The 26,215-nt window shown below is 40.6% G+C and overlaps 1 protein-coding gene across 3 annotated transcripts; it reads right to left on the bottom strand.

Annotated features, from left to right (window-relative positions):
* Positions 1-447: 447 nt before the first annotated feature.
* USP8 (ubiquitin specific peptidase 8) lies at positions 448-17,431 on the bottom strand. Of its 3 annotated transcripts, none has more exons than XM_009952753.2 (19): positions 17,285-17,431; positions 16,481-16,625; positions 15,904-15,989; positions 13,115-13,259; positions 12,433-12,490; positions 11,564-11,723; positions 11,133-11,295; positions 9,767-9,911; positions 9,347-9,567; positions 7,625-8,218; positions 6,236-6,325; positions 5,535-5,615; positions 4,861-5,123; positions 4,062-4,274; positions 3,320-3,530; positions 2,743-2,979; positions 2,103-2,245; positions 1,597-1,729; positions 448-1,376 (listed from the first exon to the last, which is right to left on the bottom strand). In XM_009952753.2, exons 1-19 carry the CDS (start codon positions 17,386-17,388, stop codon positions 1,191-1,193), a joined length of 3,378 nt encoding a protein of 1,125 aa, XP_009951055.1. In that variant the 5' UTR covers positions 17,389-17,431; the 3' UTR covers positions 448-1,190. The 3 variants fall into 3 exon arrangements, with proteins under 3 accessions (XP_009951055.1, XP_009951056.1, XP_086327706.1); XM_009952754.2 differs by having other exon boundaries at positions 11,564-11,708; XM_086471580.1 differs by lacking the exon at positions 6,236-6,325 and having other exon boundaries at positions 11,564-11,708.
* Positions 17,432-26,215: the final 8,784 nt, after the last annotated feature.

The following is a 26,215-nucleotide window of genomic DNA, read 5'->3' as shown; positions in this document are numbered from 1 at the left end:
GGTGATGGGAACTCGGATACAAAGGTGTCCAAGGGGTTGGTGAAATACCCCTAGCACCCAGGCCCGAATAAAGCAGTACCTCCTCTCTAACCTCTGACAGTTTTGAGAGTCTTTATTTCAGGTAACATAAGCTTCTGGAAAATAACCAATCCTGGTCTTAATTTCACCAGCAAGACACATACATGTAGACAGGTAAAAGCTCAGAATGTAGGATTTAAGAATTTTTGAATGCCAACCTAATCGGAGAGAGAAAACTAACGCAAAGCCATAGCAGCAAAATGCACAAGAATGCAACCAAAATAGTTTCTAAACTGATCAGTTCTACACAAAGCAGCATTTTTTTCATCTGAAGAACCTTTAAACTGTGTGAATATGATTCACACTGTCATTATGTAGAATCCTGACCATTACACAACTAGCTGAGAATGAAAACACCAAACCCAAACATACATTTAACAGGATATATTTTTAAATCATTTTGTCATTAAGGTTTTTAATGCATGTGTACATGAAAATTTATATTAAAAAATTAAAAAGGAAAATCGTGTTTGTTTAGAATAACTCTGAAGTGCACAAATATTGACAAAAGCTAACAAAAAAATACAGCTCTGCTTTTTTTAGTAAGTAGTGTTGCAATCATTTAGAGCTGGCAAATAAACACAATCCTCTGAGTTTGAGAGATTCTCACAAAAAAGGACAACATTTTATTATATACATAGTTCTGATGTGCAAGTATGCAATCAATATGTACACTTACATTCCTAACTGTTTACATCATTCTAGAGTATTCACAGTAGAATCAAGCTTAAGGTTAGAAATGTGAAAAGGCCATAACAGTGAAAGAAAAAAAATAAAAATCAAGATATGCCTTGGGATTTTTTAAGACATTTTAAACTACTTGTTAATAGATTTCAGGTGACTAAGCTAGAATTTAATTTTGGAGCAGACTAAAAATAGTTGTTTTTTAAATAAATGGTAATGCAAGTACGCTTTTTAAATGGTTCCACAGTATTACCACAAGCATTATTACTCAGTCTTCTGATTTTTAAGCACTAGTACTGACCACAAAGCGCTTGCTTGCAGAAAAGCTGCTGCAACCATCCCCATTCATAGTTTTGCATATTTATATGCACTCCCATACCTACTTTGCTCTTCAGAAAAGAAAACCAGTTTCCTTAACCCACACTACTTTACGTGGCCACATCCACCGCTCGCTGTTCGTAAGAGGTGTAAAAGAGAATGTATGCAGCCGAGGATTTCACGGATGATGCCGATATCTCAGATACCTCATGGTCGTCGAACTTAAACCAGCGTTGCTTGGCAGCGTTTTTGCAGTAGGCTGTATAGTGCCCTCCATCCAACCCGCCGTAATGATTCTGAAACAGAAGAAAAGAGTTAACGGCCTCGAAAGCTGCTGCTTCTTCCCTGCTTTGGGAAATAAACTAGAATGTGAGATTTTTATTGACTACAGCCATTCTGTGTAGAATGCCGCTTTCATCTGCCACCAGGTGGACAGCCTGGAAACCTAGCCGGGTCACCCAGGCCAAGCCTGGCAGAAAGACCAGCTGACCTCTGCCACGTGGCGCGGTTACTTACCGATACTGAAAACAGATTGTATCTCTTCAGGTTATTCTTTGGACCAATAACATACTGTGACAGGTCAAGAGTTTCCAGTGGGAAATCTACAGAAGTTTGAAGCTTTTGCTTCCATCTTCCATCATAGGAAAATCTAGAGAATAAAAAAGCATCCCTGGAAGTTACAGGTTGTCCCCAAGCTATTTAAGAACGTTAAGCATGTTTGTTTGCCCTGTTTTTAACCAGGACGTGATCTCGACTAAAGCATTTGGCCCCCAGTTTTGCTAATGCTTGCACATGTGTGCGTTAGCACAAACGAAAAGAGGTTTCTTGTGGAAGTGCTTTGTGAACTACAGCCTCATAAAAGACACGTCAGATCAAAATAAAATTCCTGCGACATGACAACTGGAAACACGTCTGCAGCTTTCCCTAACGGAAGTGGCTGGCTGTTGCGCTGAACAATTGATCTCAACCGGAGCCTCTTCACTTCATCCCAATTAATTTTCACCGATCTCCGTTTCTCTTACCGTTTCAAGTGCACAAGAAGAACAGGTGGTAATTTCCAAATTTCTATTTTTTTCAAAGAATCTCTTCGCGTTTTGCAATGGCTACAGTAGAACCTATTGTTATCAGTGAGCTTCTCCTCTTTGGAGAACAACCTAAGGCATTCCTAAAACAAAACACAGACACAGACTGGGAAGGGCGGGTGTTCACAAGAGTGTAGCAAAAAATGTTTCCTATTTGGTTGTTAACCTGCATCAATTATCTGAATGCTGTGTTTCACAAAAATGTGGAAAAGTGAGTTAAACCCATGTGTGGAAGTGAATTTTACTGCATATATTAATTAGCTGCAAGTCCTCCAAAAATACACCTACAATATTTTGTTTAAAACCTCAAAATATTTATTCGATGACATACAAAAGCAAATACTATACGTGTCTTTTCTGCTACTGCAGCATCAATATTTACGTCCTGTTTGTATTTTAAAACTTTCAAGCAATGGCCTATTTATTTTTAAACTTCAGGTCTGTTCACATTTCAGGTCAGTGTAAATTATGCTGGAATATTGACCAACCCCTTCAGCGAGAGGCTGAGCAGAAGCAGCATCGTAACGAGGTCGCAGAGAACTGTTTTCACTTCAAGAACTGTCTCTCTAGTCCCACGTACCTGCAGCGTACATTTGCTAGTGGATGCAAGCGGCAACGACAAATACATGAAAGCCTCAAAGGTTCGGGACTTCTTGTGACAGGTGAGACACTGCACCGTAGACTTGAACTGGCCTTGGAAGAGTGCCACAATAATGGACTCATTGAGCTGTTTGTGTTTGTGCCAGGCTAGTTCTGCTGCTCTGAAGTCATCAAGATGATCGTTGTTTTCTTCCTTGTATCTTTTCCTGTTGTCAGCCTGGATAACGGAAGTTGAAATACCAGAGCCGTATATTAACATCTATAAAAACCAGCAAGTCTCACTGATAATAAGCAAGCACTCTACTGAATGTTTGCAAGAATATTTAAACACGGCGGCGTAGCCATCCCTTTCCTACCCAGTCAGGCTTCTTCCATTACTCCCTTCAGTACCTTACACTGTTTCAAACTAAATTCCTACTTTAACTCTGAATACTTGCATTTCCTTCTATACCAGGTTCCAGTAACATAATTTTCTTATGAAATAAAAGGGTCTTTTAAAAATTGGTTTCTCTTGCTCATCTGACAGATGTGTAATTTGTTACAAGTGTACTGCTTACTTTATTCAGGTCTTCATGCAAGCCATCCATTAGAAAGAGAAGCAATTCTTGGGAGTCCTGTTGGCTATATCCTGCAAATTGGTCGTTAATCTTCCCAATTGTAATTTTAAAGTCTTTTGGACTGATATATTTATACTGTCCTGTCCATAAAGCTTTCATTATTACGCCAAACTCTTCAGCCACTTCACCTTTATGCCCCAGGAAATTTGACCTATACAATTAAACACAACAACAACAAGAAAAAAACAACACACACCAAGTGAGCCCATCAAATAATTTTCTTTTAAATATTATTTTTATCAATTCAAAATGTTATACCAACTTCAAAGCAAAGTCTTTAGACCAAGGAAAACTGGCTGTTAGACAGAGTTAAAATTTGTGTGTACTCTGGCCCTGTAATTTGGCTCCACATTCAAGACCGGGCTGATGGAAGGCCCAGCTGTTTCCAGCTTGTTTTAAACTGCTATTTAAATATACTGTTAGGTTTTTGGAGACTCTAGTACATTTATACTGACGAATGTGATTAGCACAATTTAATTACGACTCTCCAGTAAAGTCTGTTTGGTCGCACACACAAATTTGGAAAGTGTCAAGACTCTTAGAAGTTAGCATTTGCCTCCTACTTAAAATCCCAAACAACTCCCCCCTTAACCCCACTAAATGATTTTTTTGAATTAACAATTGTAAAGGCAGATTTTTTCTTTTAATTACAAATTAAAGGATGAGAATAAGGGATTCTTACCTGTTAATATCATCTTGATACAAGTTTCTGTTAAAATAGTCAGCCAGGTGAGGTGCATTGCACAGACACTGTAATATGGAATTCATGTAGCAAGTGTTCCCTAGATTACGGAGTCCCGTAAGAGCTGGTCCCGATCCCCCAAACACGGGGTTCAGATTCCGAATTTGTGATGCGGAGAGTCTTGAAATTTCCGCTTTAGTGTAACAGACTGGTCTGTAGGAAAGAAATTATTTTTTAGGAGTCTCAGACTTGACAAGGCTGTGCACATAAACCAACAGAACCACCCTCCTTCAAAGGGAGGGAAACACCCTGGCACAAGATGTCACCAAACGCCACCATTTAAGGTATTCAAAACCAGTCAATGCAGCAGTGAGAAATCCATACCCACTGGCTATAATGAGGCTGAGTCACAGGCTCCAGCAGCTGGTTTTGGTTTCTTTTTAGGTTCACTGATGAAGAATCAGCTGTTGATTTAACTCAGTTTAAAAACTGACAACTCTGCACTTCACAAGCTGTCAGCAGCCTGGCATTTAATATGTTACCACAAATACCACAACTTAAAAAGCAACTGTTGTCCAATTACACCGTGACCTCTGAAATTCATGTCAATACGTAACAATTACATTAATCCTCAAAAGATAACTGCCCTACACATCCAACGTTTAGCAATGGAATTTATCGCTCTTGCATCCTTTCAAACCTACTTAGAAGATACTAATTAATTTCAGGTGGTTAAACACAAAGGAAGTCCTATATGCTATCACACTGCCTGAGCTGTGGTGTGACTGATCGAACGTACTTGTTGTCACGATTGACTGCAGGAGTTACAGGGATTCTTTTCTTCTCTTCCTCCTGAATGGCTTGGGTTATATCTGGGGAAGAGTAGGAGCGCTTCAGTTTGGAGTGTTCTCTTTCTCGTTCAACAGTCACCTGTGGCTTGGGTTTATGAGTTGGAGGGGTTGATGGAGGAGTGGATGAAGGAGCCATTTCTGGTGGATACATATGAACAGTATTTGTTGGCGAGTGATAGTAACGAAAGGTTCCAGTGATTGGATCCAGAAACTTGGGGAAAAAAAAAATGGTTTCAAAATCAAGTAGAAATCCATCATTAACTTACTTACCTATTTTTAAACTACTGTAAGAACAGTGCATGAGTTTTTCAAACGCTGAGATGTTAACAGTCGTGACTGGCCTCAATACTTAATGGATTAAATTTACTGGAAGGCACCACTTTCACCAAAATGCATATTAAACAGCAACCGCTTAGTACCAAAACCAGCAGATGAGCTCTCCTAGTTCCATTACAATTAAATGTTAAAATTCAAAAAATAATCATGTGGAAGTTGAAGGGGAAAAAATAATTGGGAAAAAAAAAAAAAGTCAATGAAGATCTAACTCAGAAATAAGACACAACTGAAAGGCATTATGAAACTGCCCAAAGCAACTTGAGTGTAACGTCAGAACAGAGGTTACCTTTGCCCAGCCGGCAGGCAGCCCTGGTATTATCCTTCCCATTTCTTCACTGCGCGCTCTCATTAACGGCTCCCGCTGAGACTAATAAACAAACAGAAGGGTAAGGTACGTACAGTAACTTATGCAGAGCAGCAAGCTGCCTGGGACTTCCCTAGACAGTTACATGATACAGCACAAAACAGTTCAATAAGAATTCCTTATTATAGCTGGAAATACAGTTTATCATAACGGTAATATGGTACTACTATTTTCTGCCACTCAATTTAAACAAAACCCATTTGTTGACATGCTCCAGAAAAAAAAAAAAAAAGGACAATCCAGTCTCACAGAAGTCTGAATACACAATTTCTTCCCTAAAGAAGCTACTTTATTAGGAGTATGTGCTTCTACTAAACACATAGGGACGGCCTTTTCTCCCTTTCGAAGCGGTACATGAAGGAGTATGCATGAGATGACGAACGAGTGTGGAATGCTTGTTAATGCCATCAGAAACACAGGAAGACTCCTACTGAAAGCTTCAAATTTTTTTTCAGATGAGTATGACAAATAAAAAGAGCAAACAAACAGCTATAAACATGGCATAGCCTTTTCTTAAGATGATGACTTTAAAAATTGAAATGAGGTGGAATTTAACATAATACAATAATCATAAAGCATCTCTGCTCAATGGGTTTTGGCTACATACAACACATCGTATTTACTTTAAGTCTTTCAGAATCTTGTTCAGAATCCTCTCTAAGGGGTCCTGGCTTTTGAGCTCCACTGTCTGGTTGTCCTTTAACCCCAGTATGCTGTAAAAGATTTTGAGAGAAGGCTTTCAATTTTCATCTGGAATGTCAATAAAGAATGCTGATAACACAAAGTACGGAAAAAGCAGAGTTATATTTTCTTTTTTGGTTGTGAAATGCATGTGCCACAAAGCAGCGGTTAGAGCAGGTAGCTGCACATCATTTTTATTCGCTTCCTAGTCTATGCTATAGGCAATTCCCTGGAATAGCTTCTGTAGCTCAGTGTTGCATTACGTAAGACAGTCTGTTATGTAGTTTCAAGAGCTCAGAAATAATGTGCAAAACTAAAGTTCCACCTACACTACTTTCCTGCCTAAAAGCTGTGGGTTTTACAATTTGTTTTTAAGTGAAAGACTTTTTCCCCTTTTCCTCCTCACTGTGACAAAGCCTCTCCATGAAAAAGGCAAACTGTCAAGCCAACACCATGACTTTGTTTTATCATAGGCAGTCATTTTGGGATTATGTGAAGTTGCTCCGTCAGTCAAAAGCTCCAGAGTGACTGTGCTAAGGTTGCCCGGGAAGACTTATTTTGGCTTCCTTGCTTGTGCATTTGCATTACACAAGCACTGAAGTTTGGTCAAATAACAACTGCGATGGCAACGGGAGAGAAAAATACCCTAATGCATGTTCTTGATAAATGGTTTTAAAGACAGCTGTTCCTGTTATTGACCCAGCTTCACAAATGGCTCTTCTTTCATCATCAGCTGATTTCTACGCTCCCAGAAATTTTGGAATGTTTTTTCAAGAATCTGAGAAAAGAAGGACTGTGACACACCTCCCTGCCCCCCACAAAGAGCTGGAACTGGACTGTTCTCAGCAAAAATACTAGATTAGTGTGTTGCTTTGCTTCCTGTGCCAGTCAACAAAATGCTGTTATATCAGCACTGATGCAGCTGGGGGCACTAAAGAGTTTGTTATGATAATACAGTTCTGTCCCCAGCACGTGTTACAACAGTGTAACATCGAGTACTGGGTGGTACAAGAGATAAAATTCCACCGTCTCTGTTTTTGAAAGAGGATTGCAGCCTATGGACTATCCCTTCTAGCTCCATGTCAGTGGGAAGTCTTGTTATCCTACGGGGATTCCATGCTGCCCACCTACAAGCAAGCATCGAGGCTGTCTTGCAAGAAAAGAATAATCTAACTCTTTGTGTCTTTAACTTTCTCCTCTACACTTATGCAAAAACTGGCCTAAATAAAAATCCAAGATGCATTTAAAATTTCCGGATTGATACTAGAGCATGCATTCGCATATCATCCTGAATAATTACATTTGGTGATGATTTTCTGTTTTTCACTAACCTTGCCTGAAACAGTCACAAAGGTCTGAGGTGCATCACCCAGCGCCCGTCTCTGCATTTCTGGTGTTCGAGTTCCCTTTTCTCTTTCCTCCGTAGACATTTTGTCAATCTCAAGCTTTTTTGCACCAATGTTGTCTAGTTCATTTTTATTTTGCTTTTTTGCTTCCATTGCTTCTTTATGTGCTCTTTCATGTTCCTTTTCCTCCTGTTCTCTTTTCATTTGTTCATCCCTCTCCTGTTCTCTGTCCTCTTTGGATTGCTGCAGCTTTTCTTTGTGTTCCTTTTCTTTCTGTTCTTCTTTTGCTTTTTGTTCTTGTTCTTCTTTTTCTCTCTTGAGCCTCTCTCTCTGTTCTTCTTGCTGCTTCTCCCGAAGTTCTTTTTCCCGTCTGTTTTTCTCTAACAGAGCAGCAGTTTCTGCATGTACACGACTTTTTTCTTCTTCTGTCAGAACACTTTTTGCATCACGTAAAGGCTTTGTGGACCGGTCTGGAACTATTCGTCCGTTCTCAACAGGCTGGCTGTCACTGACTGTACTCTGAGATTTTGGCCTGTTATCATCAGGGATTTTTAGCAAAGGCTTTTTAGTACGATCAACCTGCAACACAAAGCATACAACAACAATTCACTACAGCTATTACTGCCCTGTTAGCAAAGCTTTCTCTAAGATTTATAAGAAAAACAGAGGTGATATACAGTTGACCTGCTAGAGAGGTAGTGAACTTTCAATTTCATTAAATCTGGTAATTCAAATTGCTTGTTACTAAAATTAGGTATTCAATTAACTTACAGATGTGAACTAGGGATCAAGAAGCCCTACAGAACCATAAGGACAGCATTAAGCACTAACTACTACAACTCTATTTTCAAGCTTTCAAAGGTGAGCATTTCAGGGCAATCAAGCAGCCTAATTTGGGTGTGGTGCTCTCAGTCATGTGACAGAGCATGTGATTAAAGCAGATCTGCTTGATGGGAAGAGGTATTTAAGGACTTATGCTCAGACCTAGGAAACTAAGGTGGGTTTGGTACTGAAGCAGAAGTTCTGAAGAAATAAAAGCCTCTCTGGTTCAGGTAAGAACAGAAAGAAGGGCTTTAAATCTTTCAGTTTAGGGTCCTTTGGCTGAAATTTGTACTAAAGGCAGTATCTAGAAGGGTGAAAGCAAAGAGTCTAGCTTTAGCCTTGTCTCCTAAGGAAAATTATTTTAGTGCAAGGACTCTAAAAAGATGTCTTTAGAAAGTTTTATCCCCATGAAAGGAAGAAACAAATCCCTATGCTTCCACTACTGGGCCAAGAGTGACAAGCCACCTAAATGTTTAACTACTTGAAGGAAGATGCAGTCATTGGAAAGCAGACTTTTAGAATAGCCAAGGTAAGCCATGGTCTAACTGCCCTGCCTATATTTCATCACACATGTTTTAAGTAGAAAAGTTTGCTTATAGACTTTCTGAATTTATAATCAATTGCTGACCTTCAATTTCTTAGGTGCTCATACAAAAACATTCATAAAAAGCTCTGCAATTATGTGAAGTATATTCAGTTTCATAAAGTTCTGTAGATTAGCTACTGTGGCCTCACGGACCACCAATAGTCTCTGTACCAGTGTACTTGCATACAAGGCTAAAACAAACACTGAGTATGTTTCCTTGTAGATTTAGGCTTCTGCATCTAATGGATCTCTAACAGATTAACCATATACTAACTCTGAAAAAAAGAAATACATCTTACCTCAGGGATACTTCTTGTAATTGATACCGGATTAACTACAAAGGAATTGTCAGATTTTGGAACAGCAGCATCCTGTACGTTTGGTCTGTTAAGTGTTTTTAGTCTCTCTTCCAAATTATCTCCTGTTTCTTCATTTTCAACCACTTCTGTTGGAGATGGCTTTATAGCAACAACAGGTGGAACAGGAGCTGGCTCTTCCAGAGATGGATATGTAAAATCCACTGTAGGAGAGGGGAGAGGAGGGAAGCATGAGAGAGCTCTTAAAACAAAAACACAGAAGCAAAATGACCCCCATGTTCCACCCCAAAACTTAGATTTAGCCAGAACAAGGCTATTCCGAACATATTTGAATGGATTAAAGATACATCCAACAATTATAAACACTTGGGGGAGAAGGGGGGCGTCAGCCTTTATACTTACAAGAAACAGTCACGGCTTCATTCCTGCCATGCTGGGGTGGAGTTACTTTAGCATTTGTTGTGTACTGGGGAAAACAAAGGAGCCAGTTTTCATAACCTCCTTCTAGAATTAAAGGTTCATTCTGCAGTATAGTTTTGCTTTCCCACTATAAGAAAAGGTTAGAAATCAAATTATTTAAAAATAGAGAAGAAACTTTTACATCTTAACAGTGTTGTTGAAATTTCTTGTCTAGTCATTACATTGAGACAGGTTACTTTTGACATTTTTAAAAAAAGAATTAAACAGGCTGCAAAAACCCTTTGGGGAAAAGGGATCTCTCTGTGTTTGGAAAATGCCCAACACAGTTAGGTTCCTGGCTCTACCTGCAACAGGGTCTGAATATTTCCAATACAGAAAGAACCACTTACTACTACTTCAGTTAATGATCCCCATGCAGAAAAATATTTTTATTATAATATTTGGTTCAGTTTCTTATCTGATAACTCTGCTAAGTGATTAGGGGCATTGGCTTTAGAAAGCGTAACGTTAACTTTCTGAAAAACCCTTAAGAGTTCAGGCTCCAGACTGCTCTCCTCCTAAGGTCCTCAATTCTAGAACGTGAACAAGGCAGAGAGGCTTGGAGAATATTCTGTACAGCAATAAAGAGGAAGAACTGCCTGAACTATCTCTGAACACCAGTCTTGAATGTTTAGGTAACAAAGATGTGCAGTCTTTCAAAAGAGCCACTTACATAAAAAGTAGGGCCAACACAGCCAGTGTTCTGACTTGAAAATGTTGAGCATCTGCTTAATATTGAGCCTATAAGCTCCCTGCACTGATGAAGCTCAAATTTAAGTTCATGTTTCTCTAAAAGTTATATTCAATAATGCAGGAAAGTTAACCATGCTCAAAGTATTTCTGGGGTCTCCTTCATCGAAACCCCTCCGTTCCAGGAAGTGCCTGGCTGACAGGCCTGCAGCCTTCTTCAAACTGCCTGTGCGGGTGGCCAGCCAGTTTCCCAGGAATAAGGAATTACAGTTGCTAATACAGGAAAGATGGTGACAATGTTTCTGGCAAATGGTACTAAGTGCTTTCACAAATAACTCTGTCAGCCAAGAACTCTGAAGTTTATGAGCTAGTTGTTGACAGGGGAGTTGAATCATTCTGCTGTTTACCTATTCAGTAAAGCATACTGTCCTCTACTAGAGCATAAGCATGGGAAAGTGAAACTTCAGACTACCCTCCTGCTCTCAAAATAAGCAGTCTTTGAAAATTGAACCAAGACGTTCACTTAGTGTCATTACGTCTTCCATAGATTTTATAATTACACGTGCTTTAAGACCTTATTTATTGAGATGAAATAATATGAAACATGAAACTTGCCAACCTTAAAAAGTGCATCTTTCAGACTCTGAAGAGTTGTTCCGAGCTTTAAGTCTTTGGCAGAACTAAACCAGTCCAGCAGTATAACGTAATCAAAGTGCCCTCTCCTCTTCCATGGGTCTCTAGAATCCTCTGGGAGTCTAGCTTCAATCCAATTAGCAGTAACTCTGAAATGTATTAACATGCACTTAAAGACAGATGTTCAAGTAACAATGCATAATCCATACATGTATATGTGCTTGGATAAAATACATATACTCTGGCTTGAAGTCAGTACATGCAAGAACAGAGCTGTGCAGATACATCTTACCCACTGGTATACATCAGGGACTGCAAAACTAAGTGTACAAGATTTAAAAGCACATAATCTTTTTTCCAGTCAACTTATAAAATTATAAAATTAAATATTTCACTTTATTTAACATTATTTCATACCCAGGACTGATAGCTTCTTCTGGGACACTGATAGATCTTGGAATACAGGATTCCTGATAATCCTTCAGTCTTCGAGCATCCATTATAATCAATTCAATATTTTTGTCCGACATCATTGCAAACAGTTTCTCAGCTGTGACTGCTCCTGGAAATAGAGAAGCTATTAGACGTAAAAAGCTACATTATAAATGGGAGATAGCTATGACTACATCTGACTGGTGCAACCAAGACTGCAAACAGATGAAACAGAACAGGAGACCTACAGAGCCACGGAGGTGAGACGCTATCGAATAAACATTGGACCTTTTGCTCCCACTACTGTATCTCACCTGCTGAATTAGAGAACGCTGAACACTTCAGTGATAAACTAGTTTAACTTGTGGTCTCATCTACATCAAACTATACAGTCAACCATTTGTAAGCTACGTGCTACAGATGCTCCTCTGCAGTTAAAAACTCTAGAGAACACTTCCATATATTTATTACAGGAACAAAACCCAAAAAGTTCGGAGGTAGAAAGAAAAATTTATTATTTAACTAAGAAGGCTGACACACTTCGCCTTGCCTAGATTTTTTTCTTACCAGTTGAGGAGACACTTTTCTTTCTAATTTGACCACTTCAGGGCTAGTTCAGCTTCAGCTATTAAACTGCTGAAAAAACTAAGCACAGCTTTCTAAGTTCAAGAGAAGTGATGAAGGCTGCAATACAGCTTAATTACTAAGTTGCTGCTACTGAAATGCAGGATACTAGAATTTCATCAAAATACCCTGACTTTGAAAGAACTCCTTAAAGAATTGCAGCTGCTTAGGTGATAAGTGCATAGTCATATGGAAACCTTTCACATCTGTGTGAACATTCCCTCTCTTACCAGTCAGACTGTCAGGCTGATCCTTTCTTTCCAGTGAATGCTTCCTCTCACCATTAATCTGTGTTGTAAGGGAAGGAAAAAAGAAAGTTGGTTTAATATCTAATACTCAGAACCAAGATGGCCAACAGACACTGACTCTTGTAAAGCCTGAAGGAAACTGGCTGACCAGAGTCTAAGCCACAGGAAGAAACCTAGAAAAAGGCAGCTTCTTCTAAAGATGAATGTACTAAATAGATACCACGGTTGCTGCCCTACCTAGACAGAAACCAATTAAAAAGGCAATACAACCTAGGATAGCATCATCTGCTAGAAATCTGTGAAGTATTTGCAGAGAAATGAGTTTCTTTCCACACTATTGCTGAAAAGTCAGCTCTCTCCTAAAGAGGAGGCATGATAACATCAGCTTATTACCATTACCTTGGGTTTCTTACACTAGGTAGTTCTGATATAAAACAGAATTTGGCTTTACAAAAAAAGAAAGCCTGTCTTACGCAAGACTTGGAGGTTGGTAGGACTCAACATCTTCCAAAGAAATGTCAAGGAAGGGTTATGGCGCGTGTAAGCTAATTTAAAAAAAAACCCTGTGATTCTGAACTGGAAACAGCTACTAGTAGAGATCGAATGCTAGATTAGAACTATACATTTAGACTGAATTAGAGAGTTTGTAAATATCTTCAGTTACCCTTTGGCTTTTTCCTTTGGAATCCACAGCACTTTCTGATGAGTTTTTGGCTGAACTCTTTCCATCATCTTTTGGTTCTTGCTTTTTCTGCAGCTCTTGTCTGTCCCTCTCTTCAAGTTTTTTCCGAACTTCAGCTTCCTCATATCTATTGAGAAAAAAAAACTAGCTTCTTTCCACAATATTGTGTTAATGACTAGCCTTGGATAATTAACATCAGAATCATCAAGTCTTCAGAAGGAAAAGAAAAAAAGAATGTAAATTTTTAAAAAAGTTAAAGTATTGTCAATTTTTGTATTTCCAAACCCCCTATTTTCCTCTATGACTCCATGATATTATTTATCCCACTCTCGGGCTGGTTTTCTTAACCTTAAATTTTGTTTTGGGTTCTATTTCATAGCCACTGCTCTTAAAGCTAACTATTTTTTTTTCCCCTAAACCCAGGGTCACGCTTAGCTATAGTGTCACTAAATGTGATAGGTTTTTCATTTTGTAGAGGAAAAAGTATTTGGTGACTTACAGGTAAACTTCAATATATTATAAAAATCACCACAGGTATTTTATTTGGTTTTGCAACAGAGATAACAACAGTTAGAAGTAAGTCAGCTCAGTTATCTAAATTTCCTTTTTCTGAGAAGTCTGATCAGAACTACTTATATGGTAGCAGCTACTACCTTCAGAATGAAGGCTGACTTTATAATGCTGTTACATCCTCACTGTGCCCTGCTGTTTGTTTCAAACACAGGGCTACAGTGAACTCAATGCAAGAATCATCTATACTTGAGAGTTTTGGTGGACCTAGGTCTAGTATACAGCTGCCCTTTTCAGAAAGCCTTAGACTTTAAAATTTAACCTCCCAGCCTTTTGCTATTGTAAGGACAATCACAATATTGTGTGTAGAGTGACCTCTAAACTATGGCTCTTAGAGCACCAACTGCAGGTTGGTATAATTACATCACTGTTAAATAGTGTTCTATCCTATTTAATATAGCTCAGAAGCTTAAAGGTTACTAGTGATGCATAAAACAAGAGAATGTTTTGAACTAACAATCTTGATGACTGAAAACCAAGCACTGAAACATAAACACCGAACTGTATTAGTAATTGCTCACTTTAATCAGATGTTGCCTAATCAGGATTAAAATGACAACATAGTTGTATTTCATATCAAAAGTACTGTGTTAATAAACTAGATCATTAAATCAAATTCTGCCTCCAAATCTATGCCACTAATTGGCCGCTAACAGGAAAGAGCTGCAAGCCTGTAATTTTGTGTTTTACACAACCTTCTTGATTTGGTGAAGGCATCAGAAGTTAGAACAGAGCATTTTGTTCTCATTTGAAGTTAATGGCACTAAAGCATATTTCAGATTTTAGTTTAATTCAGTCAATATGGAATATTTACCCATCAATTTCCCATTTATGCCTCTGAAGCACATAGTAGGTCATTCATGTAGGTATTCCTGCTCCTATACAAATGATATTTCAGCAGCTCCACTTTTAGTTAACAATTAACATTCAAACTATTTGCTGGCCTACTGCCTGGAGAAGAAATGATACGAAATATTTCCCTGAACCACTACTGTAGTTACACAGGGGTCATGTTTCATTTGTGTCCCGTTTAAATACACATACATTTTGCCCAGAGTAGTTGAATGTTATTAATTGTGTCAACTTTCAAAACTCTGTTCCTTTCATAAAAAGCCACAAGTTACTAAACAGTAAGTCTCTAAATAATTTTGGTTTTCTGTAATTCTATCAGTGTTTACTCTCACAATCAATTCGTACCTCTGTTGAATTGTAAGAATCTCAACTAAAAATAAGGAAAACCTAAAGATTGTTTCATGCATAGTATCATGAGACCTCTTTGGAAAGTCTTTTTTTCATATATCTGTAACTTCACTTTCACTTCCTTGTTCACCAAAACTAACTTTATGGATGAAGCACTTCAAAGGGCATAGAATGTGCTTTCACAATAATTCTTGGGGGGCGAGGGGGTGGGGTGGGCATTGGAAGGGAAATGCTGATGGGAGAGTTAAAAGGGTCAGAAAGGGTCAAGAAAGTTGCTAAGGATTCAAGCAGCTAAGGCTGGAAGCAAGACCTACTGCACTAAATACCACCTAAAGATAGATTCTACCTCACAACTTCTTACCAACACAATTTTGTGGCTTAGGGCACCAAGACATGTAACTTGGCAGTTGGCAACGAGTCACCTAAAAGCCCGTTAACATCATCTCAGTTATATACTGGCAAAACTATGCATTTCCATATATCGGTCTCCACATGAGAGAGGGAGAGAAAAGCTGTAACAGCTACTTAAAGAATCAAAAAATGTGTTTTGTTAGTGTAAACTAAATCCACACTAGGAGGACTTCTTAAGATACGTAAATATTAGGAACATTTGTTAGTATATTTGGTTTCAGATGACCTTATGATGAAGAAGGTTAAGGAGGAAATTGCTCTTGATCATCTCTAGCATATATATAGTTTATATCTTGTGGTTTCTTTTTATTAGTCATTAAACAAAAATAAGACACAATATCAACAAATCATAGTTACCAAGAATTAAGACACAATGTATACAGTGCCAAGATATTGGGAGTAAGTGATGACAAAAATTATCTCTAATAGCAGACTCTTGTGGATAAACAATTTAAACTCTCAAAAGTTTCAGATATCTAAGATCTACTCAAGTGCAATCCTTTACTACTAAACAGCATTAAAACCTCCAGTTGCACATGTACAGGCTTCAGGTATAATGAACATCTCATCTGTTAACTGTATTCACGTACCTGAGTTTAAGGCTGTCTGACAGTCTTTCAGCTTCTTCAATAGCTTTTTTTAAATTTGTAGGTCCAAGAATTGAATGAAAATAATCCTAAAATTACAAGCATCACCCCACGTATTAATAGTACAGCTTAGTAACGCCTACTTCCGTGCATATCAAGAGCCACTAATGTACAGAGAATTGGTATTATAATGATATTAATGCTAAAAAAAAGGGAACTGTTTTGAATTAAAATATTTTCCTCTCAAATATGAGTTTCTAAGTACAATTGTTCTACAGCACTAATAAATGAAGGCTAGGCAAGGCAACTGCACCAAAAAAAGTTTGGGAAAGATGAAAGGAATACCTTTCCCTGAAAAAATATTCACAGATCTGAAAATTTACATACCTTCTGTGTATTAAAAGCAAACTGTAAAAGCAATTAACAATAGACTGGTCAAAAATAGGAAGGAACAAAGTGAGACATAGGTGAGACAGTTTACTTAATACCAGCATAATCCTTTGAATGTGCATCAGTGTAATTCTCTGTACTTCTAGTACTTCTACCAATGCAGAAGAGGTCAGTCAGAAAGGTTTTATACCTGTTGCTGCTTAAAATCGGGTCTCTTTTTAATAAAGTTATAAACAGTCACATATTTCATGTATAGGATGTAAGCTTTTTCTTCATCTCGGTCCAATCTGCTTTCCTCTGCTGCCTTGAAAATCTTAAGGGCGCTCTGCACATAACTGAAATCAGAGGAGTAAAGCATGTGAGAGTTGACTTGTCCCCAAACACCTTTTCATTACAAGATGCCATTTTAAGTGTTCACAGCCTCTGCCCTTATATTGTTTGATTTTTATTATCTTAATATAAGGCTTTCATTAAATATGAATTACAGTAATGCTCCTCCAAGTAACGTTTCTCTGCTAGTTTGTTTACTACCCTTATTTAAAATCTTCCATAATTAAATAGAATACTGACAAATGGAAAAAAGTACTTTTCCTTCCTAAAAAGAACACTTTTTTTTTTTTGGAGGAAAAAATAAAACTAAATCACTGATTGTCTAAAAATGCTAGAGGCAAAATATTTTCTCTTCATGCTTTTGCTAAACCTTTTATTGTATTTAAGAATTCACATTTATGTAGCCTTGTCTCAAAGTACACAAATTTTGATGGGCATCTTGTTCTATCCAAGTCATGTTTTGGCAGTATGTGAAGTTACCTTCTGTAGGCAGTAAGCGTATCCAATGTGATAGGTGAGAGATCTAGGCATAAGACTATCAAAGATTTTATATCTAACAGAAATAATTGAGGAAATTTAAATCTACAACACAGTTCTGGAACCTGCTCAGAAAAGTAGCACTAATACTTCTAATATTAATTTAAAATAAATTTAAAATATATACCTCTTTGTACTCGTCTTTTCAGGTTTTATTTCTGTCTTCTTGTTGAGATCTTTCAATGAAGTACAGAGATATAGCTCCTTAGGTACAGACGCCACAGCAGGCATGTTAATATTGTTACTGCGTCCCCTCTAGGATGGTACAACTTCTTAGACGTCTCTATCAATACTTTTCTGGGTGGAGGGGACAAAAAAAATAGTAGGGAGAGCCCAATTACATTCCAATGATTTTTTTTAATACAGCTGTATGGGTTTATTACCTAATCTATCTCACCTCATGTGAGCTAGCACTAGATGTAAACAGACTGGCTGAACAGTTAACAGTATAAATTAATCTTCCCAAAATGACAGAATTATTTGAAACCACTCTAGGTAATTTATCAAGAATGTTAGCAATATGCTGCTAACAGAAGAATAAGAAAATAATAAGATAAGAAATGCTGTTCAAAATCATCATATCCAGTAAATTTATTCAACTGTAATGCCAGTAAGTATATTATGAAAAATTAGCTGACTTTTCTGTACTCTGAAGTTTGTAATGAATAATTATTTTATCACTAGCTTAGCACAAACCTCTGCAAATTTACACACTACATCTTGGAAAGGTGACTTCTAATGTCTTGGTAAGAGACAAGCTGAGAAGAGGAAGGTTGCTACTGATAAAGGCGACTTGAAACTTCTGGGACATGCTGTAGGTCTTAAACTCCTAGGTACCATTGTCCTTCTGCTTTCATTTGGAAGTGCTCTCCAGGTAGCCATGAAATAGTTAAGCAGAGTTTGGCCAGAAGCGACTATTACATCATCTCACCTGACATTCTGCAGAGAGCAGTCCATTAAGTCTCATACAGATAGTCTAACTAAAAACCTTTGACTCTAATACATAGTAAGCTATTTTAGCCCGTGGGGGTGGCAGGGGAGGGACTGAACTCCCTCTCAACTGGCGAGACATTAAGGTGCTAGCAGTACTGAAGAAATTAAGGGGGCCTAATTAGAAGATGCTCAGATCATCCCAACAATTTTTATCCTAGTAGTGAAAACCCACATGGCCTTTGACAAGATGAAGGTAGGGCATTTCCCTTTCACCCTCAAGGTGATGACCAGCATGACAAGTGTGACCAAAAAAACCATCAGTCAGTGATCTCAGAGTGAAGTTTCACCCAACTGAATCAACCTGTAGCTGACTGCCACCAAATGAGGTGGTCCTGATTTCCCTCCCTCTTTCTCGTGCTGGTCTGGTACTTGTCCAGCCTCTTTGTGAGCCCATTCAGCTTGCTGAAGAGACAGAAAGGCTATGCAGCTTGTGCAAGGAGAGCAGTCAGTGCGTGCAGCCAAGAATGAGAAGTAGAGATGGGAATGTAATCCCCTTCCATGGCACATAGCTGTCGCAGTCTTTGACGTATCGCTGCATATAGTATTACTACGCTGGCTGTTCTTGGTCTAGGAATGGGTTATCCAATAAAAATTAAGTTAAAATAAGTTAACCCAAACCTTTAAGTCTATGTTGGGAAATAAATAAAAAAATAAGGTAAGATACATGACTAATGAGGATTCTTTGGTTTAAGGTCTGGCATGCCAAGGTCAGACTACACAATACCTAGCTGGATAACTTACTGCTTGAACACAGATGCTGTACTTGCTAATTTCCAATTACATTATCAACTTTGAAAAACTGATAAACTCATCAAAAATCTTTCCTTAGGAGACTGATTTCCAGATAATTCTAGAAAGTAAATAAAGTCCTCAAATACTGATTTTAATATATGAAAATAAAAATATATCCTCCACCCCCACTCATCTTAAAACAGTGTCTTCCTGCTATGAGGTGTCTTATGTTCAACTAATTTTCAGGGAGATTCTTAGGTGCTGAAAACAAGGCAGAAAATTCGTAAGAACAATTGTTCAGTAGAAACAAAACACAGACACACTCCCTGCCCCAAAGTAAAGGACTTTTCCAATCTAAAAGCTTTTTTGCCTAAAACAAGGACATACTTTTTAAAGACTCACAGAATTACAAAGAAAGGCTTCACTCAATAAGAGTCTAGCATTGCTTGTCTAATCCTACCTTCAGAGCATGTCTTTACCTGGCTTTCTTTTTCCCCTTGGAACTGTAAATAAGACTTTTTCTTTGAAGCTTTAACTCCTTTCTAAATATATCTTCAATGTTTGCTCTGTTATGTAACCAGTATTTTCTTAATCTTAAGTGGCAGCATTTGATTGTGTTCTGACAGAATACTGTAACTAAATATGTAGTCCAAAAAGATTAATATAACATTACTGTGTCTGTCTGCGTATGAGGAAAAAAGGTTATGTGGAAGATGAACCATTTAATGAAAGGCAACAGATCCTAGTAAATTCTTAAGTGTTGCTGACACACTTTGATAGGGGCAGCTCTTCTGGAACCTCATCTGTACAAATGTAGAACTAGTAGGATAAAAGCCTAGTTTTGGCTTTGGATAAAAGCCTCAGTTTTGGCCCAGAACAAAAATTGGCTTGTCATGTTTTCCTGCTATGGTCACTAAGTTAGAACTGCTGGTCTTTAAATTGCCAGACAAATTCAATGGTGAACTTACTTTTATTTCCTGAAGAAATTTCTATACCTTTTTTCAAAACACAAGCTACTAACCACAGTATCTGATGAATGATGTATTACTCTTTGACCTCCCACAGCACCACAATTCATACAACACGCTGCAGTGAAGTGAGTAAGAATGGATCAGGAATAGCATTCTCTAATTAAAAAAAAATAAATCAAATTCTCAACTGCCTCCTTAATGGAATTACAGCATACATCATAAGTTGGTATGGGACTGCAGTTGCAGTTTCTAATTCATTCTTCTATACAGAACCTTAACTATGGATCTCTAATTAGCATTTTCCATTTTATTCATCAAAAATCCCCTAACTGGATTTTAGTCAGTAGTGGCCTACAGACTGACCACTAGCTGCCAGCTGACTGCTCAGTCTCAGCTCACAAGGACCCTTAAAACTCCTTAAGCTTCTACTGCATTTTAAGATGTGCTTCTACCTTGATTTTCCTTTATACTCAAATGAACGAGGTTGGTGGTTGTTTTCTTCTTTGAGCAGGCCTTGGGAAGACTATGATTTTAGAATTCAAATCAGCTCCTTCATATGTAAATATAACCAGCTGATTTTGAACGCAAGTTTTTGCAGATATTTGATTCCTAACTGGCCTGGTCTCAGTGGAGGAATCCAGCAAAATAAGTTGCAGAAATAAAGACATTCAGGAGTAGTTAACATACAGCAGTGAAATGCATGGAGACAGACAAGCTACTGCAAGTTCTGTACAAGGTCTGTATTTGTTTCCACTAGAGGAGCTGAAATGAACTGTACTTTCTTATCAGAATCACATCCATTTTATCAGGATAAACTCTTGCTACTCCAGACTGGATTTCACTCACTCTTGTCAAGCATTCCATTTCCCTCCACACTTATAATCACCATACCAATACAATGGCAACACTGAGGCATCGATTAACACTTACATATGTGGATCTTTCATACATCTCTAAGGAAGAGAGAGATCTTCTTTCCCAGCAAGAAAAGAGAACTGGATCATAAAGCCATGAATACAAGGGACTGAAGAAGCCGTAATAGCTAAATCTACTATTAGTCAACCCTGTGAGGAAGAGGAAACCACCTATTTCAGGTTTGTCAACTTTTTTTCTTAAAAATTAAGATCAAACTCAAAACTGTGGCTCTTTTCTGCCTGTAGCTGAAGTATTATCTCAGACTCCTTTTTCATACTTAATAGTGCTCAAAATCAGCCCAATATCCCAAAAATATAAGGGAAGTCGTGCTTGGATGTTTATGGGCATTTAAAATACTTAGAATGGATAGTTTTACACTGACGGGGAAACATACCTGTTGGTAACAGGTTTTTCAACATCTAATTATCATGCCTGTTTTACTAAGGATATGAGTAAGCTTTAAGTACAATGACCATAGCAAGAACAACATACAGAAGCAGTTATATTGCAAGCAGCACACACTAACACAGCCTGAAATAAATTGACATGCTACATACTGTGCATCACCACTTCAGGCACGTAATAAAGGATTATTCACTTATTTTTCTCTCTAAGGCTTGAGCAAATGAGAAACGGGTTTCTCATGAGCATTAAGTTCCTCAGTTCTCTTGGAATTAAGTTTTACTGTCTGTACTCTGTACACGAGTTGGTTTTGTTAACATTATCAATATTAATCTAGAGACATAGTATTTTAACATGACTGAACTATACAATCAATCAGCATATTTATTTGTGAGACCTCTAGATTTGTCTCAGGCTCTGGTACTGTTAATACTACAGGCCTTGGTCCTGTAACTTAATGTGCATAGGCCAATTATAACCATGGGGGCTTCTTTTAGCAAGGCCATGATACTCACACGGGGTACTCAAAACTCTCGTCATTTTGCTGGGTACCACCAATCATCATGGCGGTAACGTGGGTCTGTCTTTGGCCACGTACCATGCTGAAACTGCCTGGACCACCAAGCTTGGGAACTGCTCTTTGCTCAGTGAGACAATCCTTTCTGACAGTTTGCTCATCTGACAGTTTAAGCGATACTGATGGGCAGGGAAGACACTACAAAGTTAAGTTGCTTTAAAAAAATAAATTAGATTCTATACAGGAAGCTTGACAGTTATTCCATCTAAGTAAGAATACAAGCACCTTTGCTTCCTATTTAGATAAATGAAAATCTGCGAAGTGTACGCAAACAGTACAGATGACAAGAAGACGGGGAGTTGACAAGACAGGCTGAAAACTCCTCCAAGTTTATAAGTGGGCGGCTAAAATCCCTGCAGCGCCCGAGTGCGGGCCCCGGGCCCCTGACCCCGCCGCCGCGGGCACGGCCGGTGCTGTGGGAGTCTCCATGACACCGCAGCTCGCCGGCCCCGGCCGGAGGAGTGCACTCTGGGAAGCGCTCCTTCCGTGCCACCCTCCTCCGGCCGCTCCCGGGCTCCGGGGCGGCCTCCCCCGACCCCGCTACGCGTCACCCGGGCCGGGCTGCGGCTGGGGGAGGCTGTGGGCTGCCCAAGGTCACGCCGCCGGCACCGGGCCGGAGGGCTGCCGGCTCCCGGCCGGGCCAGGCCCGATTCCTCCCGGCGCAGCCCAGACCGGCTCCCCCCGCCCTCCGCAACACCTTGAGGGCCCCCTTCCCCCCCCGCCACGCACACTGCACGGCGGGGCCGGGCCTGGGGCTCCCCTGCCAAGGGCGGCCGACCCCTCCCGCCGCGGCCGGAGGAGGGCGTCGGGCGAGTTCGCCTGCCCCGCAGGCCTCGCTCCCCCGGCAGCCCGGGCGCCGCCTCCGGCCAGCGCGGCGGGCCCGGCTGCGTACTCACCGCCGCGGGGATTCGCTGCCTCAGCCCGCCGGCCCGAGGCAGGCCCATGTCCGAGCGCGGCTGCCGAGGAGACGCTACGCGGCCATGGCTGCTGAGGCAGAACTCGGCGGTTGTTCCTCCCTCTCTCCCTCCCTCCTGGGCCTCCGCTCCCCCGCGGGGGCGGGGACTCTCCGCGGCCCTATCCGGGCCGCGGGGCCGGGCTCGGGCCGTGGGGGGGCGCCTCGGGAGGCTGGCGCCCAGCCGCCGTCCTGCGGGCCCTGTGGGGCGCGCCAGGGCCGGGCCGGGCCGGGCGGGGACCCGCTCCCGCCGCGGAGCTCCCTCGGAGCCGGGGGCGGCTCTGGGGGTGGTGTGAGGAGAAGGGAGAGGCAAGTTACCTCAGATCGACGCCAGCCGCTTTGGCTCCTCAGGGCCAGCCCTGGGGAGTGCTCACGGGGAGCGTGGGGTTACCGGCAGCCCCGTACCGCCGCGGCTGCCCCCCGGGCGCTCCGCAGGGCCGAGGCCGCCCCGCCGTGCCCTGCCAGCCCCCTGTGGGCCTGGCGCCTCGCCTGGCCTGGCTCCTCGTTTCGTTTCTGGGCGCTTTGTTACGGAGGCCAGGCCATTAAAAGCGGACTCTGATGTCTGTCACATTTTGTGGGACATCCAGTGTTTGTATGGGGTGTTAGACTGGCCCTTCTGCTGCACTCTGAGATCCGGTGTGGGAAGGTGAGACACCTCCCCTTACGAAAACACCTTTTTTTTCTTAGAGAAAACTGCATTGACTGGGGACATTGTAAGTTCAGATCTCATTTTTTGTTGATGGCTGTGTTTTCTGTGCAGCTTGTGGTGTTACTGCAAGCATCGTGCCTCAGGGTTGGCAGGTACATGCTGACATGCTGGTATAGTCATGCTGGGATTTCAAACACTGGGAGAAAGGAGCAGAGAGGGTGGTGCTGAGCCTGTTCGCAGCCAGCCAGTGAGGCAGGTCATGTCATCCTTACACAAAAAGATGCTCTGTCCTGCCACAGTCCCAGTCTGTCCCCCAGCTGTGTCAGGGTGGGTGAGTCAATTAAGATACTTTAACCTACTGCTCCATTTTGCCAATGGAAATGTCTTGTGAACTGGAGCAGTTTCCCTCAGCCACAGGGAGGTCACGAAGCCAAAATGAAAGATGCCTGTCTTCATGTAGCCTTCCAAAATACTACTGATTCATTGCCCAGAAGGCTTAGTTGTATCACAGTACTCACTGGTTCAGTAACACTGGTTGGCATTGGGTACATGCACGGCTCAAACACTAAGCTCCATCTCTAATTTGCAGTGCATGTAAGTGATCAGACACGTGAAAGGTCCTGGGAGAAATGAGTACAGCTCCATGTCTTCTACATTGTGCAGGGAGGTTAATACCAAAGCAAGCTGATATGCTCTAACAACATGAAACTGAACTGAAAAGCATTAATAACACAATGCTCCTGGAAGTGCCTTTTTCAGAACTGCTCCATTTGTTTTAGCCGAGATGGGTCATGCCAGAAAGTTATGACAAGATGAAAGGAATAAGCCCACTGATGTCAAAGCTTGGGATCTGTCCTGGGTTACAGTGTAAAATGTGCCAAAAGGAAAAAATATTCTATTACCATCTTCAGGAGCTGTTGAGACCAGGTGGGGCGGTGCTCCCTGCCTCCCCCCTCTAGACTATCTCCTGTCAATGGGCACAACAATGCCTTATCGCCTGACCCATCGACAACTCGCTCCTGGGCTATCTCCTGTTAATGGCCCATCAAGGAACTGCCTCACGACTCCACATCCCATTGTGAGATGCTCCGCCCGGGGAGGGGGGGAAGGAGCCAAGCAGTCCATGCCAAATAAAAACGGAGATTTTGAACACCCTAGCAGCCTTTCTTCCACTGGATTCCCAGAGGAGCTTTTTCCCCCCCACTGGAGTTCCAGAGGACAAGAGCTACCTACCTACCACTGGACCTTTGGAGGAAGACCAGACTCTTTTACCTGATTGCTGCTTCCACAGAACTACATCCATCGCTTCAGGAGGACTGCAGCCAGCATCTTATCGGACTGCTACTGCCACCCTAACAGGGTGTCAGGTTGTATTCCTGACTCTGTCAGTGTAAACCAGTGGGTTGTTTGTTTTTCCCTGCCTTGTGTTATATATATATATATATTAGTAAAGAACTGTTATTCCTATTCCCCATATCTTTGCCTGAAGGCCCGTTAATTTCAAAATTATAATAATTTGGAGGGAAGGGGGTTGCACTTTCCATTTCAAGGGAGGCTCCTGCCTTCCTCCACAGACACCTGTCTTTTCAAACCAAGACAGGATCTAAGTGTGCAAATTAGTGTTGAGTATCATACTTGCAGCTCTCCAAACTGGACTCCCTTTTATTGTTGCTCTTGCATGAAGAAATTGTGTCATAAAATCTTTTGGTCTCGCTTGTATGGGCAAACCCAAATCATATATAGAAGGGTGTTGGGGAGGACCTGCCTGTACAATTAGCTTCACCATGTTCAAGAACTTGTTAAAACATGCTAATGCGTTGATTGCGTTATAACATGCTGTGGTGTTAGGCTTTAGGTTAAAACACATTTTCCTATCAGCACGTATGTTACTGTGTAGCAGCATCGAATAAATAAAAAAAAATTTTGAAATAGTAGAAATCAGTTAGCTTTTTAATAGAATGTATTAGATTATTTAGTTAACAAAACTAGAAATTGCTATCTTATAAAGCAGGGTAAAAATAAAGGAATTTTACAGATGTGAAATGTGTTTTGAGTTGCCTACATCAGACATCAAATGCCTCTCTTTTAAGTGTACTTTTGGTGAATTCTGTCACTAACACCACGAGGCATTCCTGCTCGTTGGCACATGCCTGTGAGGACATCGTAATGCTTTCTGTATCTACTGCTACCGTGTAAATGCGAACCTGTAATACGGAAAGCTAAATGCTCATTGAGAGACACAGACACTTACCAACAATGGAAAAAAGATGTGATGAAGGCTGGATTTAAGGTTTCTACACGCTGGTGACAAGCAACAGCCCCGAGGAGGTGCCTGGACATGTTTTCTACTGCTGCCTTCTGGCTGATCACTCCTAGAGAAATAAGTCAACAGATCCCCGAGCCAGGTGACAACATATAAAGAAGGATTAACTGGTTTTCCAAAAAGCGCATGGAGGATTCCTCCCTGTAGCCTAACTTAAATGAAAAACACTGCAAGACTTGGAGAGGGTCCTGTCAGCCAGGGCGGTGTACGCCCTGCCATCACACTGAGCCAGGAGGGCTGTTCTGCTGCCGCACATGGGACATTTTCTCTCCTGGACTGAACGGGTCTGTTTCAGCAGTGACTCAAGGATTCAGTTCCATGTTACCTGTGAGGCAACGTTTGCTCTTTGGAATATGGGTATTTGTATTTTGTCCAGAGTTGTGTTAGGTAAGTTAAGGGCAAAAAATAGTGGATCTGTAAACAATGTTACAAGTATTCCTCTGATTAAGAGTACCTAGTAGGTATTATGATCTCCAAAATAACAGAGTGGACTTTTGTGATCGATACCTTTTTCTGAAGGAGGTGGATTATGGGATCTACCCTT

This window comes from Leptosomus discolor, chromosome 11 (assembly GCF_034619465.1).
Source record: "Leptosomus discolor isolate bLepDis1 chromosome 11, bLepDis1.hap2, whole genome shotgun sequence".
NCBI lineage: Eukaryota > Metazoa > Chordata > Aves > Leptosomiformes > Leptosomidae > Leptosomus > Leptosomus discolor.
Note: the sequence above shows the minus strand (reverse complement) of the source record. Positions and strands in the feature narration are given on the sequence as shown.

Bases quoted from the DNA above. Each gene is read 5' to 3' on its own strand.
- USP8 (XM_009952753.2), bottom strand. From the start codon at position 17,388: ATGCCTGCTGTGGCGTCTGTACCTAAGGAGCTATATCTCTGTACTTCA. The intron at 16,626-17,284 runs GTATATATTTTA...CTCTGATTTCAG, and splicing joins GAAAAGACGAGTACAAAGAG to TTATGTGCAGAGCGCCCTTA. The intron at 6,326-7,624 runs GTTAGTGAAAAA...AATCTTTTACAG, and splicing joins TTGTGACTGTTTCAGGCAAG to CATACTGGGGTTAAAGGACA.